Raw genomic sequence first — 12309 nt, 5'->3', positions numbered from 1 at the left:
ACGTTTTAGTGAGTTAATCTTCCCCGTCTCCTGATCTTCCCCAGGGCATGCCTTCCCCAAAAGGCTACCTCTCACCAAAAAGCCCACCTCTACCTTAGTGATAAAATTGTATCTTTTCTTGTAATCATTTTGTCCTTGGTCTACATAGTTGCTTTTCTTCCTTTGATTGGTTGTGTGATGTAACTTTAAAGATGTGGAGGCGGAGAGCCTAGAATACTTCCAATAGAGACAGATGTTTAGGTTAAAAACAGGCAACATTTATGTCTTTTAAGTTTTTTTTGAATGCAGATTGGAAACGTAGTTGTTCAGGGAACTGATAAAGGTAGGATAAAGGAGATATGGAAGAAAGGAAGTAGACAGCTGCTTTGAATCTTTGCCATGAGCTTTGTTAGATGTTGTGGGGAATTACTGTTATTTAAAAATATTGAAAGGTAACTTAGTATTGAAATAACTGGAACTAGCATGGTAAAGTAGAAGCAACGTTAAGTCAGGAAATCAGTCTAACCAGATTTTCTAATAGGCACCCTGATCAAGTCATTCTTTGTGTGCAAAGAATGGGAATTAAACTAGATCAGTGAGTGGTTCTCAACACTGCACATTAAAAGTATGCAGGAGGCTTTTACAATTCAGGCTTTTACCTTTTTGGGAGGTCGAAATTGGGACTGTTTTTAAAAGCTTCCATAAATATTATGTGAAAGCTCCCCTGGTCTAGGTTGAGAAACACAGTGGATCAAAAAGCCTTTCCAACTGTGACATCTTGCATGTTATGAAGTAAAATAAAATATAGCATCATATGAACAGCTTTAGCTTGTGGAAATAAAATATTAAGTTGTTGGCGTGATTGATTGATGTTTAGAAATTGTTCATTAAGAAGCCTACTCTATGATATATCAAAGACAGTGACAGCATCCTTCTGCCATTAGCTTCTTTCATTCCTATTATATTTTCTGGAATACTTTCTTAAGAATATTAATTTTCCTGCACTCTTTTTTTTTTTTTTGAGACAGAGTTTTGCTTCTTCACCTAGGCTGGAGTGCAATGGCGTAATCTGGCGTCACAGCAACCTCTGCCTCCCATCTTCAAGCAATTCTCCTGCCTCGGCCTCCTGAGTAGCCGGGATTACAGGTGTGCGCCACCATACCCAGCTAATTTTTTTTTTTTTTTTTTTTTTTTTTGAGACAGAGTTTCCCTCTTGTTACCCAGGCTGGAGTGCAATGGCGCGATCTCGGCTCACCGCAACCTCCGCCTCCTGGGTTCAAGCAATTCTCCCGCCTCAGCCTCCTGAGTAGTTGGGATTACAGGCACGCGCCACCATGCCCAGCTAATTTTTTGTATTTTTAGTAGAGACGGGGTTTCACCATATTTGTCAGGCTGGTATCAAACTCCTGACCTTGTGATTTGCCCACCTTGGCCTCCCAAAGTGCTGGGATTACAGGCGTGAGCCTGCATTTTTTTTTAATAATTGTTGTTTAATGAGCAACTTTTAAATTTAAATTTCTACACATCCACACATTCGTAGAAAGTTTTACTTGTTTATTGTCACTGAAAACTCCTTGTTTGTTAAAACAGGCTAATGAATCAGGGTTACGGATTAGAGCCTGGAAAAATCTCAGCATGCTTAGTAACAGTAGAGTACTTTAAAACTATTAGCGTGATGAGGACTTTTATAACACGAATGAGTCCTCATTATTTCCTGAAGGATAACTTTGGGGATACTTTCCCATTCATGTCATTGTATAACTAGGAACTGGAGGTAATACAGTTGTACAGAAAAACTTTTTTGTTCGTTTGTTTTTACTTTTGAGACAGGGTCTAGCTCTGTCACCCAGCTGGAGGACAGTGGCACAATCACAGCTACTGCAGCCTTGACCACCAGAGCTCAAGTGATCCCCCTGTCTCTGCCTCCTAAAAGCTGGGACCACAAGTATGGGCCAACCATGCCTGGCTAATTTTTTTTTTTTTTTTTTTTTGAGAAGGAGTCTTGCTCTGTTGCCAGTCTGGTGTGTAGTGGTGCAATCTCGGCTCACTGCAACCTCTGCCTCCTGGGTTCAAGCGATTCTTCTGCCTCAGCCTCCTGAGTAGCTGGGACCACAGGCACATGCCGAAATGCCCGGCTATTTTTTGTATTTTTAGTAGAGACGGGGTTTCACCATGTTGGCCAGGATGGTCTCGATCTCTTGACCTCATGATCCGCCTCCCTCGGCCTCCCAAAGTGCTGGGGTTACAGGTGTGAACCAACGTGCCCGGCCCCAGCTAATTTTTTTTTTTTTTTTTCCGCTTTTGGTAGAGACGGGGTCTTCTATGTTACCCAGGCTGATCTGGAACTTTTGGGCTCAAATGATCCTCCCACCTTGGCCTCCCAAAGTGCTGGGAATGTAGGTATCAGCCACCTGTGCCTGGCCAGAAACATTGTTTTTTAAAAATAGTCATGCCGGGCACAGTGGCTCACGCCTGTAATCCCAGAACTTTGGGATGCCGAGGTGGGTGGATCACTTGAGGTCAGGAGTTTGAGACCAGCCTGACCAAATATGATGAAACCCCGTCTTAAAAATAAATAAATAAAAATAGTCACAAAACATGAGTCTGAAGGAAGAAAAAAACTACCTGATGGTTGAATTCTTTCCTCAATATCCTAGTAAAATGGTTATCAAAACAGTGTTTGAACACCTTACTTATCTGGGAACTCACTAACTCTGAGGATGTTTGTTCTGTCTTCAGAATGCTGATTATTGAAAGTATTTTCTTGGCCAGCCTCAGGGCTCATGCCTGTAATCCCAGCATTGGGTGGCTGCAGTGGGAGGATCACTTGCGCTTAGGATTCAGAGACCAGCCTGGGCAAGAAGCACCCTTCATCTCTACTTAAAAAAAAAAAAAAAAAAAAAAAAAAAAAAAGGCCAGGCGCGGTGGCTCACGCCTATAATCCCAGCACTTTGGGAGGCCAAGGCGGGTGGATCACGAGGTCAAGAGATCAAGACCATCCTGGTCAGCAAGGTGAAACCCCGTCTCTGCTAAAAATACAAAAATTAGCTGGGCATGGTGGTGCGCGCCTATAGTCCCAGCTACTTGGGAGGCTGAGGCAGGAGAATTGCTTGAACCCAGAAGGCGGAGGGTGCAGTGAGCCGAGATTGTGTCATTATTGCACTTCAGTCTGGGTAACAACAGCGAAAAAAAAAAAAACAGCTGGACATGGTGGTAGGGGCTGTAGTCCTAGCTACCTGTTGGGGAGAGGTGCTGAGGTGGCAGGATCACTTGAGTTGAGAGGTGGAGGCTGTAGTGAGCCATGATTATGCCACTGCACTTTAGCCTGGGCAACAAAGTGAGACCCTGTCTCAAAAAAAGAAGAAAATGTATTCAGAAAGTTAAAGAATGACTCACTAGAGTCCTTTTGGGCCATAATAAAACAAATCTATTTTTTCTGCTTTATGAAAAATTCTTGGGTTGATTGAAATTGGTTCACATCTTTTTATCTTCTCTGTGTTTGTTCCCTGGCTTTTTTGTATAGCCTCGTTTTGAGATACTTTGTCTAATTTATTAATATTCTTTTTGAAATGTGTTAATACATAGAATGTATGTTTTGGAGGACAGTGGTTTGCTTTTAAATCCAGTCTTCATGTCAGGCATGGTGGCTCCCGCCTGTAATCCTAGCACTTTGGGAGGCCGAGAATTCGAGATGAGCCTGACTACTAACATGGCAAAAACCTGTCTCTACTAAAAATACAAAAATTAACTAGGCGTAGTGCCGGGCGCTTGTAATCCCAGCTACTCAGGAGGCTGAGGCAGGCAATTGGTTGAACCCAGGAGGTGGAGGTTGCAGTGAGCTGAGATCGAGCCATTGCACTCCAGCCTGGGTGACAGAGCAAGACTCTGCCTGGGGAGGGGGGGAAAAAAAAACAGCCTTCAATAGAGAATTCCCACTTTGTTTATATTGTGTCCTCTTTAAATTAGTTTTAGAGAAATAGATTTCTCAGTTGTGCCATACTGTAACCATTACTCTTGAGTACTTAAATTTTTAAATTGTTTGATTCTCTGCTCATACCTATTTATTTGTACATTTATTGTCTTGGATATGTAAATATAGGACTTCATATTTATTTCTTTAAAATTGTATCTGGTCTATTAATACTTTTGAATCTTGATCCATGAATTAACTTTTCTTTTGAGTTGGGATATTACACAAAATTAAGTATACTTTTGTTTTATAATTAGGTTGTTGGCAAGAAAGTTAAATAGGCAGACTAATTTTTAGATACTGTATACAAAGCTAAGGCTCAGACCTGTGTGCCATACATTAGTCCTGTTCCCTGTTAATATAAACTTCCCTGTGGCATATGAATAAATAAATATTTTAAAGATCTGCCTTCTTAATCTTCTGTACACCTGGAGCATTACTTTTTGGCTTTTCTAAGATTCATTTGCTTCTCCTTCTGTAGATCCAATTTAATTGTATCCTTTTTAGAAAGGTCTTTAACCAGCTCATTCCAAGTAGCCCCCCATAATAACAGGGAGCATTGCTGTTTTATTGCATCATCTAACTTTGTTCTTAGTCTTGATTCTTGTTGTTTCTCCTCATATAAAAATGTGAGCTCCATGAAGTCAGACTGTGGGACTTAACTCCATATCCCAAGTACCTAACATAGTGCTTTCCGCAAGTGGGAACTTAATAGTCGAAGGAATGAAAATGACTTGTACTCCTTTTTTACCAATCCTCCAGAGATTCTGAGATGTTTGAAGGGTGGCCACACCTCCAGTTGGAAAATCTCTGATTTGCTTTGATTACCCATTGGTCGGTCACACCTGTGATGATGATCTTTACATCTTGCTATTTTTTTCTCAAATTAAAATTTTTAATTAAAGTAAAAATTAAAATTTTTCCCCCGAAAGAATTTCCTGAAAGATCTTATCAGTTACTTAGGTACATGTAAAAATGGATAGATTTCTCAGATATGAGAAAAGTCTCCGGTTTGGTAAATAATACCTAATGGGAATTTCCAAGAAGAAGGATCCTAGGTTCAGTATTTATTTCCCTAATATATGCTTATCATAGGTGGGGTTAAATGCTTGTTTTCTATGTTCTTATATTGGTTCTTATTAGTAAATCATCTCTCTACTAGTTCACATGGAGTCTTATCCCCAGAAAAGACTATATGAACGTCACTAGCCTGTTTTGTTGTGTGTGTTTTTTCAAGTTTATTTTGTATTTTTTAAAATGAGACAGGTCTTAGTATGTTGCCCAGACTGGTCCCAAACACCTGGGCTGAAGCGGATCCTCCTGCCTTGGCCTTCCAAAATACTGGGATTATAGGCATGAACCACCATGCCCAGTCACTAGTCTGTTTCTTGAGGACTCCATCTTCATTTGAGAAATAGAGCGCTCTTCAAAGCACATTGACATCTCAACAATTAGATTTATATGTTCTTTTAGTTTGGTTTAAAATTAACTTTAACATTTTTTGTGTTGTGGAGCTAAATGAACTATGTTGTGATATAGAAGCTAGAAGCTTTTTTCAGATTCTGAAAAACCTTTCCATATCCATTTATTCTTAAGTAGAAGTGATCCCTGTTCCCATCTGTTGGTAGACAGAATTGATGCCATTTTTTTCTTCTGACACCATGTTTTATATTTGTCTATGAAATTTTGTAATTTGGAAACCCCTACATAAAGAAGCATCTGTATGACTTAATGTGTATTCTAAAAAGAACCGTGGTTGTTGATGCATTTAAAAAAAAAAAAAACAAAAAGTGTTTTATATTTTAATGTTAATGTTTTTTTTCACTTCCAGAGAATGGACCTTGGAGAATGTCTGAAAGTCCATGACCTGGCTTTAAGAGCGGATTATGAAATTGCATCCAAAGAACAAGATTTTTTCTTTGAACTTGATGTATGTGATTTTGCTTAATGGTTTGTTGTTATCTTTTGCTGTAAAACATTTGTGAATATGGATTAATATCTCTTAATAGGAAAAACTTAGCAGTTTATCCTCTGTGGTTATATGAAGGGTAAGACTCAAGTAAGATCATGTACTTTCTTGACAACTCTTTTAAAAATAAGAGGTGAGGTTGGGCGTGGTGGCTCATGCCTGTAATCCCAGCAATTTGGGAGGCTCAGGCAGGCGGATCACTGGAGGTCAGGAGTTCAAGACCAGACTGACAGACACAGAGAAACCCCATCTCTAAAATTAAAAGAAAATATATGAGGTGAGACTGTATTTTAAGAAAATGTGTAAAAGTCAATGATTCATATATTCTTTTGAAAATTAAGCATATTCTTCCCAACAAAGTAGTAACAATTGAGGAAATATCAAGCAAATGTAAGCAACTAATTTCTAGTGTATATTGGGACCTATTTTTAGTAATATATTGAGTTTTTACATTCATATTTTTGTATATATATATATATATATATCTGTATATATAGATATATATATACGTATATGTAGTTGACACCCCCCCCCCAACATACACACATATATGTCATTGAATCTGTAGAAGGAACCAACTGGGGATTGCAAATATTTAGGAGAAGAAATGGATTGTTGCATCCGTACTGGACATGTACAGACATTTTTTTCTTGTTATTATTCCCTAAACATTACAGTATAACTGTTTACATAGCATTTACTTTGTATTAGTATTATAAGTAATCTGGAGACAATTTAAAGTATGTGGGAGGATGTGTAATGGGAGATTATACGCAAATACTGCGCCATTTTAGATAAAAAAACTGGAACATTTGTGGATTTTGGTATCTACTGGGTATCCTGGAACCAATCTCCCAAGATACTGAGGAACGTGCTTGTGGGTATTTGGGAGATATTAAGGACGATGTTTTTAAAGAAAAACTAAGAAGTAGAAGACACCATTTAGATACCTAAAAGAGCCTGAAATGTAACTGTAAATTGTTGCTTTTACATGAAAATGGTTTGCATAAAAATAGAGAAATATTTTTCACATATATATAAAGCATAACAATCAGCATTACATAAAACATACTGCTGTGCATAGATCTTGTACATTTTATTAGTGAAATAATGTCTTAAATTTGGTTTAGGAGATAAACCAATAAATAGGCCCCCCTGTCTTCTGAATTTCCAAGAATTTCTGCTAATGAAATGCAGTTGTTTTCTGAAATATAATTTACAACAAATTTTCCCTACTTTTTTGGTGGTTTTTTTGACTTTGCGGAGTATTTTTACATTTAAATTCTCTGATTTATCAGTTTTAACAAATGTATAGCCGGGTGTTGTGGCTCATATGCCTGTAATCCCAGCACTTTGGGAGGCTGAGGTGGGTGGATCACCTGAGGTCTGGAGTTTGAGACCAGCTTGGCCAACATGGTGAAACCTCATCTCTACTAAACATACAAAAAATTTAGCTGGGTGTGGTGGTGGGTGCCTGTAATCCCAGTTACTTGGGAGGCTGAGGCAGGAGAATCACTTGCACCTGGGAGGCGGAGGTTGCAGTGAGCTGAGATCGTGCCACTGTACTCCAGCCTGGGTGACAGAGCAAGACTCATCTCAAAAAAGAAAAGAAAAAATTCTAAAGCAGCATGGAGAATTAAAAGAAAAAAAAGTAAAATGTTCAGAAATACTTACTGTTAGGATTTTGTAGTTTTCCGTTTTTTTCTGTCTTTATTTTCTGTTTGTCCATTCAGATCTAGATTTGCAGATTTTTCTCTTTTTCTGACACTTGTAATTTGCTTTTTATTTACAAATGAATCCTGAACATTTCTCCATGTCCTGAAGTTTTTTTTTTTTTTTTTTTTTGAGACAGAATGTCATTCTGTTGCCCATGCTGGAATGCAGTGGCATGATGTCGGCCAATTGCAACCTCCACCTCCTAAGTTCAAGCAATTCTCCTGCCTCAGCCTCCCAAGTAGCTGGGATTACAGGTGTGAACCATCATGCCTGGCTAGTTCTTGTATTTTTAGTAGAGATGGGGTTTCACCATGTTGGCTAGGGTGGTCTCTAACTCTCGACTATAGGCGATTTGCCCACTTCGGCCTCCTAAAGTGCTGGAATTACAGGCATGACCCACTGTGTCCAACTTTTTTTTTTTTTTTTTTTTTAAATGACAGGGTCTCACACTGTCATCCAGACTGGAGTGTAATGGCACCATTGGGGCTCACTGCAGCTTCAGCCTCCTAGGGCTGAAGTGTTCCTTCTGCCTCAACCTATTGAGTAGCTGAGACTACAGGTCTGTGCCACCCACCCGGCTAATTTTTGTATTTTCAGTACAGGCAGGGTTTCGCCAAGTTGGCCAGGCAGGTCTCAAGTGATCTGCCTGCCTTGGCCTGCTAAAGTCGATGTGAGCTACCATGCCCTGCCATGGTAGCATTTTAAAAACAGTGTAATTTTTGTATGAGGATATTTCTGAATAAAGTTGACTTTCTGACAGTAATTGTCTTTAATTAAACTTTGCAGGCCATGGATCATCTGCAGTCATTCATTGCAGATTGTGATCGTAGAACAGAGGTGGCCAAGAAAAGATTAGCAGAAACCCAAGAAGAGATTAGTGCTGAAGTAGCAGCAAAGGTAAGAATTTTAATCATTTCATTAGTACAAAGTATTGTTTTGACTCACTCCTTTTGTTTAACTTTTTATTTTGAAATAATTAGATTTGCAAGAGATTGCAAAGACATATTAGAAGGAATTCTGTATGCTTTCTCTTGTCTGCCTCAGCATTAACATCTTACACAATATACAATATCAAAGAAATTGACATTGGTCTAATCCTTATATTTTATTCAGATTTTGCTAGTTATGCATGTATTTATTTGTGTATGCATGTCTGTATGCATAGCTCTGTGTAGTTTTGTTTCTGTCGCCGAGGCTGGAGTGCAGTGGCGCAGTCTTAGCTTGCTGCAGTTTCCACCTCCTGGGCTCAAGCAATTCTCGTGCTTCACCCTCCTGAGTAGCTGGGATTACAGGCATGCATCACCACGCCCAGTTAATTTTTTGTATTTTTAGCAGAGATAGGGTTTCGTCATATTGGCCAGGCTGGTCTCAAACTTCTGGCCTCAAGTGACCCACCTAGCTCTCTGCAGTTTAATCACTTGTGTAATTACAACCACAGTTAGGAAACTTAACTATAACATCGCCACAAGACCCCCTCATGTTACGCCTTTTATAGCTACATCCATCCCCCCCCCCCCCCCCAGCATCTCTGCCCTTGGCAACTGCTAATCTATTCTCTCTCTCTGTAGTTGTTATTTTAAGGAGTGTTACATAAATGAAATCCTATGTACACTTTTGAGATTTGGCCTTTTTCATGCTGTATAATTTCCTTGAGATTCATTTAAATTGTGCGTATCAGTAGTTCATTCCTTTTATTTCTCTGTTGTACAGATATACCACAGTATTTTTATTTGCTTGTAAAAGCAAATGTTAAATGTCATATTTCACTTATAAATTATAACCACAGTATCACATACATAAAGTTAACAGTAATTTTCTAATGTATCCAATGTATGTTTATTTTTCTTACAGAGTCGATTTGTTATCAGAATTCAGACAAAGTCTTTTTTTTTTTTGAGATGGAGTTTTGCTCTTGTCAACCAGTGCGATGGCTCGATCTTGGCTCACCGCAACCTCTGCCTCCTGAGTTCAGGCAATTCTCCTGCCTCAGCTTCCTGAGTAGCTGGGATTACAGGCACGCGCCATCATGCCCAGCTAATTTTTTGTATTTTTAGTAGAGACGGGGTTTCACCATGTTGACCAAAATGGTCTCGATCTCTTGACCTCGTGATCCACCTGCCTCGGCCTCCCAAAATGCTGGGATTACAGGCTTGAGTCACTGCGCCCGGCCTACAAGCTCTTATATATTGCATTTCGTTGATGATTTCTACTTTATGACATAATTCTGTTTCATTCAGTGTAATCTAGTGCGTTTTACAAAAATGCAGAATGGGAGAAAAAGAACTACTCAGGTGGAGTTTAGATGATAGTATTAGAATATGGTGTTCAGATATGTAAATACAAATGAAAATAGATTTCTTTGTTTGAGAAACAGTTGCTTTTAGTCAACCTTTTCTGAAAAGTTCTGTAAAGATAGGGACTAGTAAGAGGGGCATCTTGAAGTACAAAGGATCTAGTATTTTGTGTTTTGAAGAGATCCATAAGTGCTTGATAGGGCCCAAGCTGTAATGGTTGTATTGGTTATCCATCACTACACAAATGCTGTATGACAAACCACCTCAAAGCTCAGTGACTTAAAACAGTAAATATTTATTTAGCCTGTGACTCTACAGTCCAAGATTTAGGCTAAATTTGACTGAGCATTATTCTTCCCTCAGCTGGGTTTACTCACATGCCTTGCAGTCAGTTGGAGGATGCAAAGCCATGCCCAACAGGCTAGCCTGGCCATGTTCTCATGGTGGTGGCAGAGGTGCAGAAATATCAAGCCCCATCACACAGGCCTCTCTTTTGGTCATGTTTGCTGTCACCCCAGTAGCCAAAGCAAGTTCATGGCCAAATACAGATTCAGAGTGTGATGGTACACAATTACATGGTCAAGGGCATGGATACAGGGAAGAATGAAGAGTTTTGGACAACAGTGTGTAGTCATTCAATGATATATTTAAAGGAAGATACCATTTGGTATAGAGGGAGGATAGTGATAATAGAATTATAAATCTCATTGAGGAAAGAAATATCTTGGGTTGAAGGAGACTTGAGAGGTAAAGATTATTAATTAAACCAGTAAACTGGTTTGTTGGGACTGGATACCCATACCAAACCCACAATCTTCAACTGGGCTCAGTGGCTAATACCTGTAATCCCAGCACTTTGGGAGGCCAAGGTGGGCAGATCACGAGGTCAGGAGTTCGAGACCAGCCTGGCCAACATGGTGAAACCCTGTCTCTGCTAAAAGTGCAAAATTAGCCGGGCATGGTGGTGTACCCCTATAATCCCAGCTACTGGGGAGGCTGGGGCAGGAGAATCCCTTGAACCTAGGAGGTGGAGGTTGTAATGAACTGAAATTGTGCCACTGCACTCTAGCCTGGGCAACAGAGCTAGACTCCATCTCAAAAACAACAGTAACAACAAAAAATTAAACCTTCTTTGCTAACATATAATTAGCCACACAGCAAAGACTTTGTGGCCAAAATAATAATTATGTATATGTTTCATGTGCCATTACAATAGTAAGAATGAACTAAGTTGCTAGATGATGATGGTGAGGAAGAAGAGGAATGTATTCTTTCCCAAAGGAAGAGTTAATCCCGGTGGAAAGCTAAAGACTAATAGAGTGGAGTTGCCATGCTAGTAGCTGAAAATCAGCAAGGTGTATGCAGTGTACATACAAGGCATATTTTCTCATTTCTCACAGCTTAGTGGGATAGGTACTGTCTGTACTCAGATGAGGAAATGGATTCAGGTGTAAGTAATATAGCCAAAATGATAGTAATTGGTTTAGTAATAAGTCAGACTGTTGGACTCCTGAGGTTGCTCCACCAATTCATTTCTTTAACTCATATTTGAGCCTAGGCTATTTGCTGAGCACTAGAGATAAAAAGATGAGAAATACAGATAGCTGTCCTTAAAGTAGTATATTTATGAAAGGAATTATCAAAAAAGATACAAAGGTGACAAAGGAGAAGGTAGGGCCATCTTTGCTTATGTGTTTAAGTGGGGCTGGGATGTGGTGAATGTTCAGGAATGCTTTACAGAAATGGCCCTTGAGTTGGATCTTGTTGGATGTGTGAACATTCACTAGGTAGCTAGGAGAGGTAAGTGATCCCATCCCAGAAAGAAGAGTACATGTAAAGTCACAGAGGTACAAAACAATAGAGTAAGTTTAGGAAACTGTAGATTATGTCGTGAGGTGGGGGTGTAGCAAGAGATGGTTTAGAAAAGTACGTAGGGCCAGATCATGGAAGAAAAAGTATTTTACACTAGGAATATGCTACCTAAACGGAGGACAGAAAGTTATATTGGGACCAGTAGTAGCCCTGACTTTATTTAGAGGTAAGGCAGGCAGGCTCAGAACATCCTGATGTCTCACTCTAGTTCATTTGGAATATGCACAAGGAGCATTTTTTAAACTCATATGGCTTCAGATAACAAGTCTTTTCTCAGTAGTTCTGAAATACTTTGAAGTTAAAAATTCATTCTCTTGCTTATTCATGATCTTCTTTTTTATTTCTTTTTAGGCAGAACGTGTTCATGAGTTAAATGAAGAAATTGGAAAATTGTTAGCCAAGGTGGAACAACTGGGAGCTGAAGGGAATGTGGAGGAATCCCAGAAAGTAATGGATGAAGTGGAGAAAGCACGGGCAAAGAAAAGAGAAGCAGAGGTAAATTCTTAATA

The 12309-nt window shown here is 39.3% G+C and overlaps 1 protein-coding gene across 46 annotated transcripts in view; it reads left to right on the top strand.

The window, feature by feature from the left end:
• The window catches only part of LUC7L2 (LUC7 like 2, pre-mRNA splicing factor), a 60373-nt gene that overhangs the window by 29078 nt on the left and 18986 nt on the right, over positions 1-12309 (top strand). For all 46 annotated transcript variants that reach the window (XM_002751943.7, XM_078343671.1, XM_078343672.1 and 43 more), the window contains 3 exons: positions 5781-5879; positions 8421-8531; positions 12152-12295. In XM_002751943.7, coding sequence (XP_002751989.1) covers positions 5781-5879; positions 8421-8531; positions 12152-12295 — 354 coding nt within the window. The remainder of the gene's footprint in view (positions 1-5780; positions 5880-8420; positions 8532-12151; positions 12296-12309) is intronic.

Source organism: Callithrix jacchus, chromosome 11 (assembly GCF_049354715.1).
Source record: "Callithrix jacchus isolate 240 chromosome 11, calJac240_pri, whole genome shotgun sequence".
Taxonomy (NCBI): Eukaryota; Metazoa; Chordata; class Mammalia; order Primates; family Cebidae; genus Callithrix; species Callithrix jacchus.
This window is presented reverse-complemented; position numbering and strand designations above follow the sequence as displayed.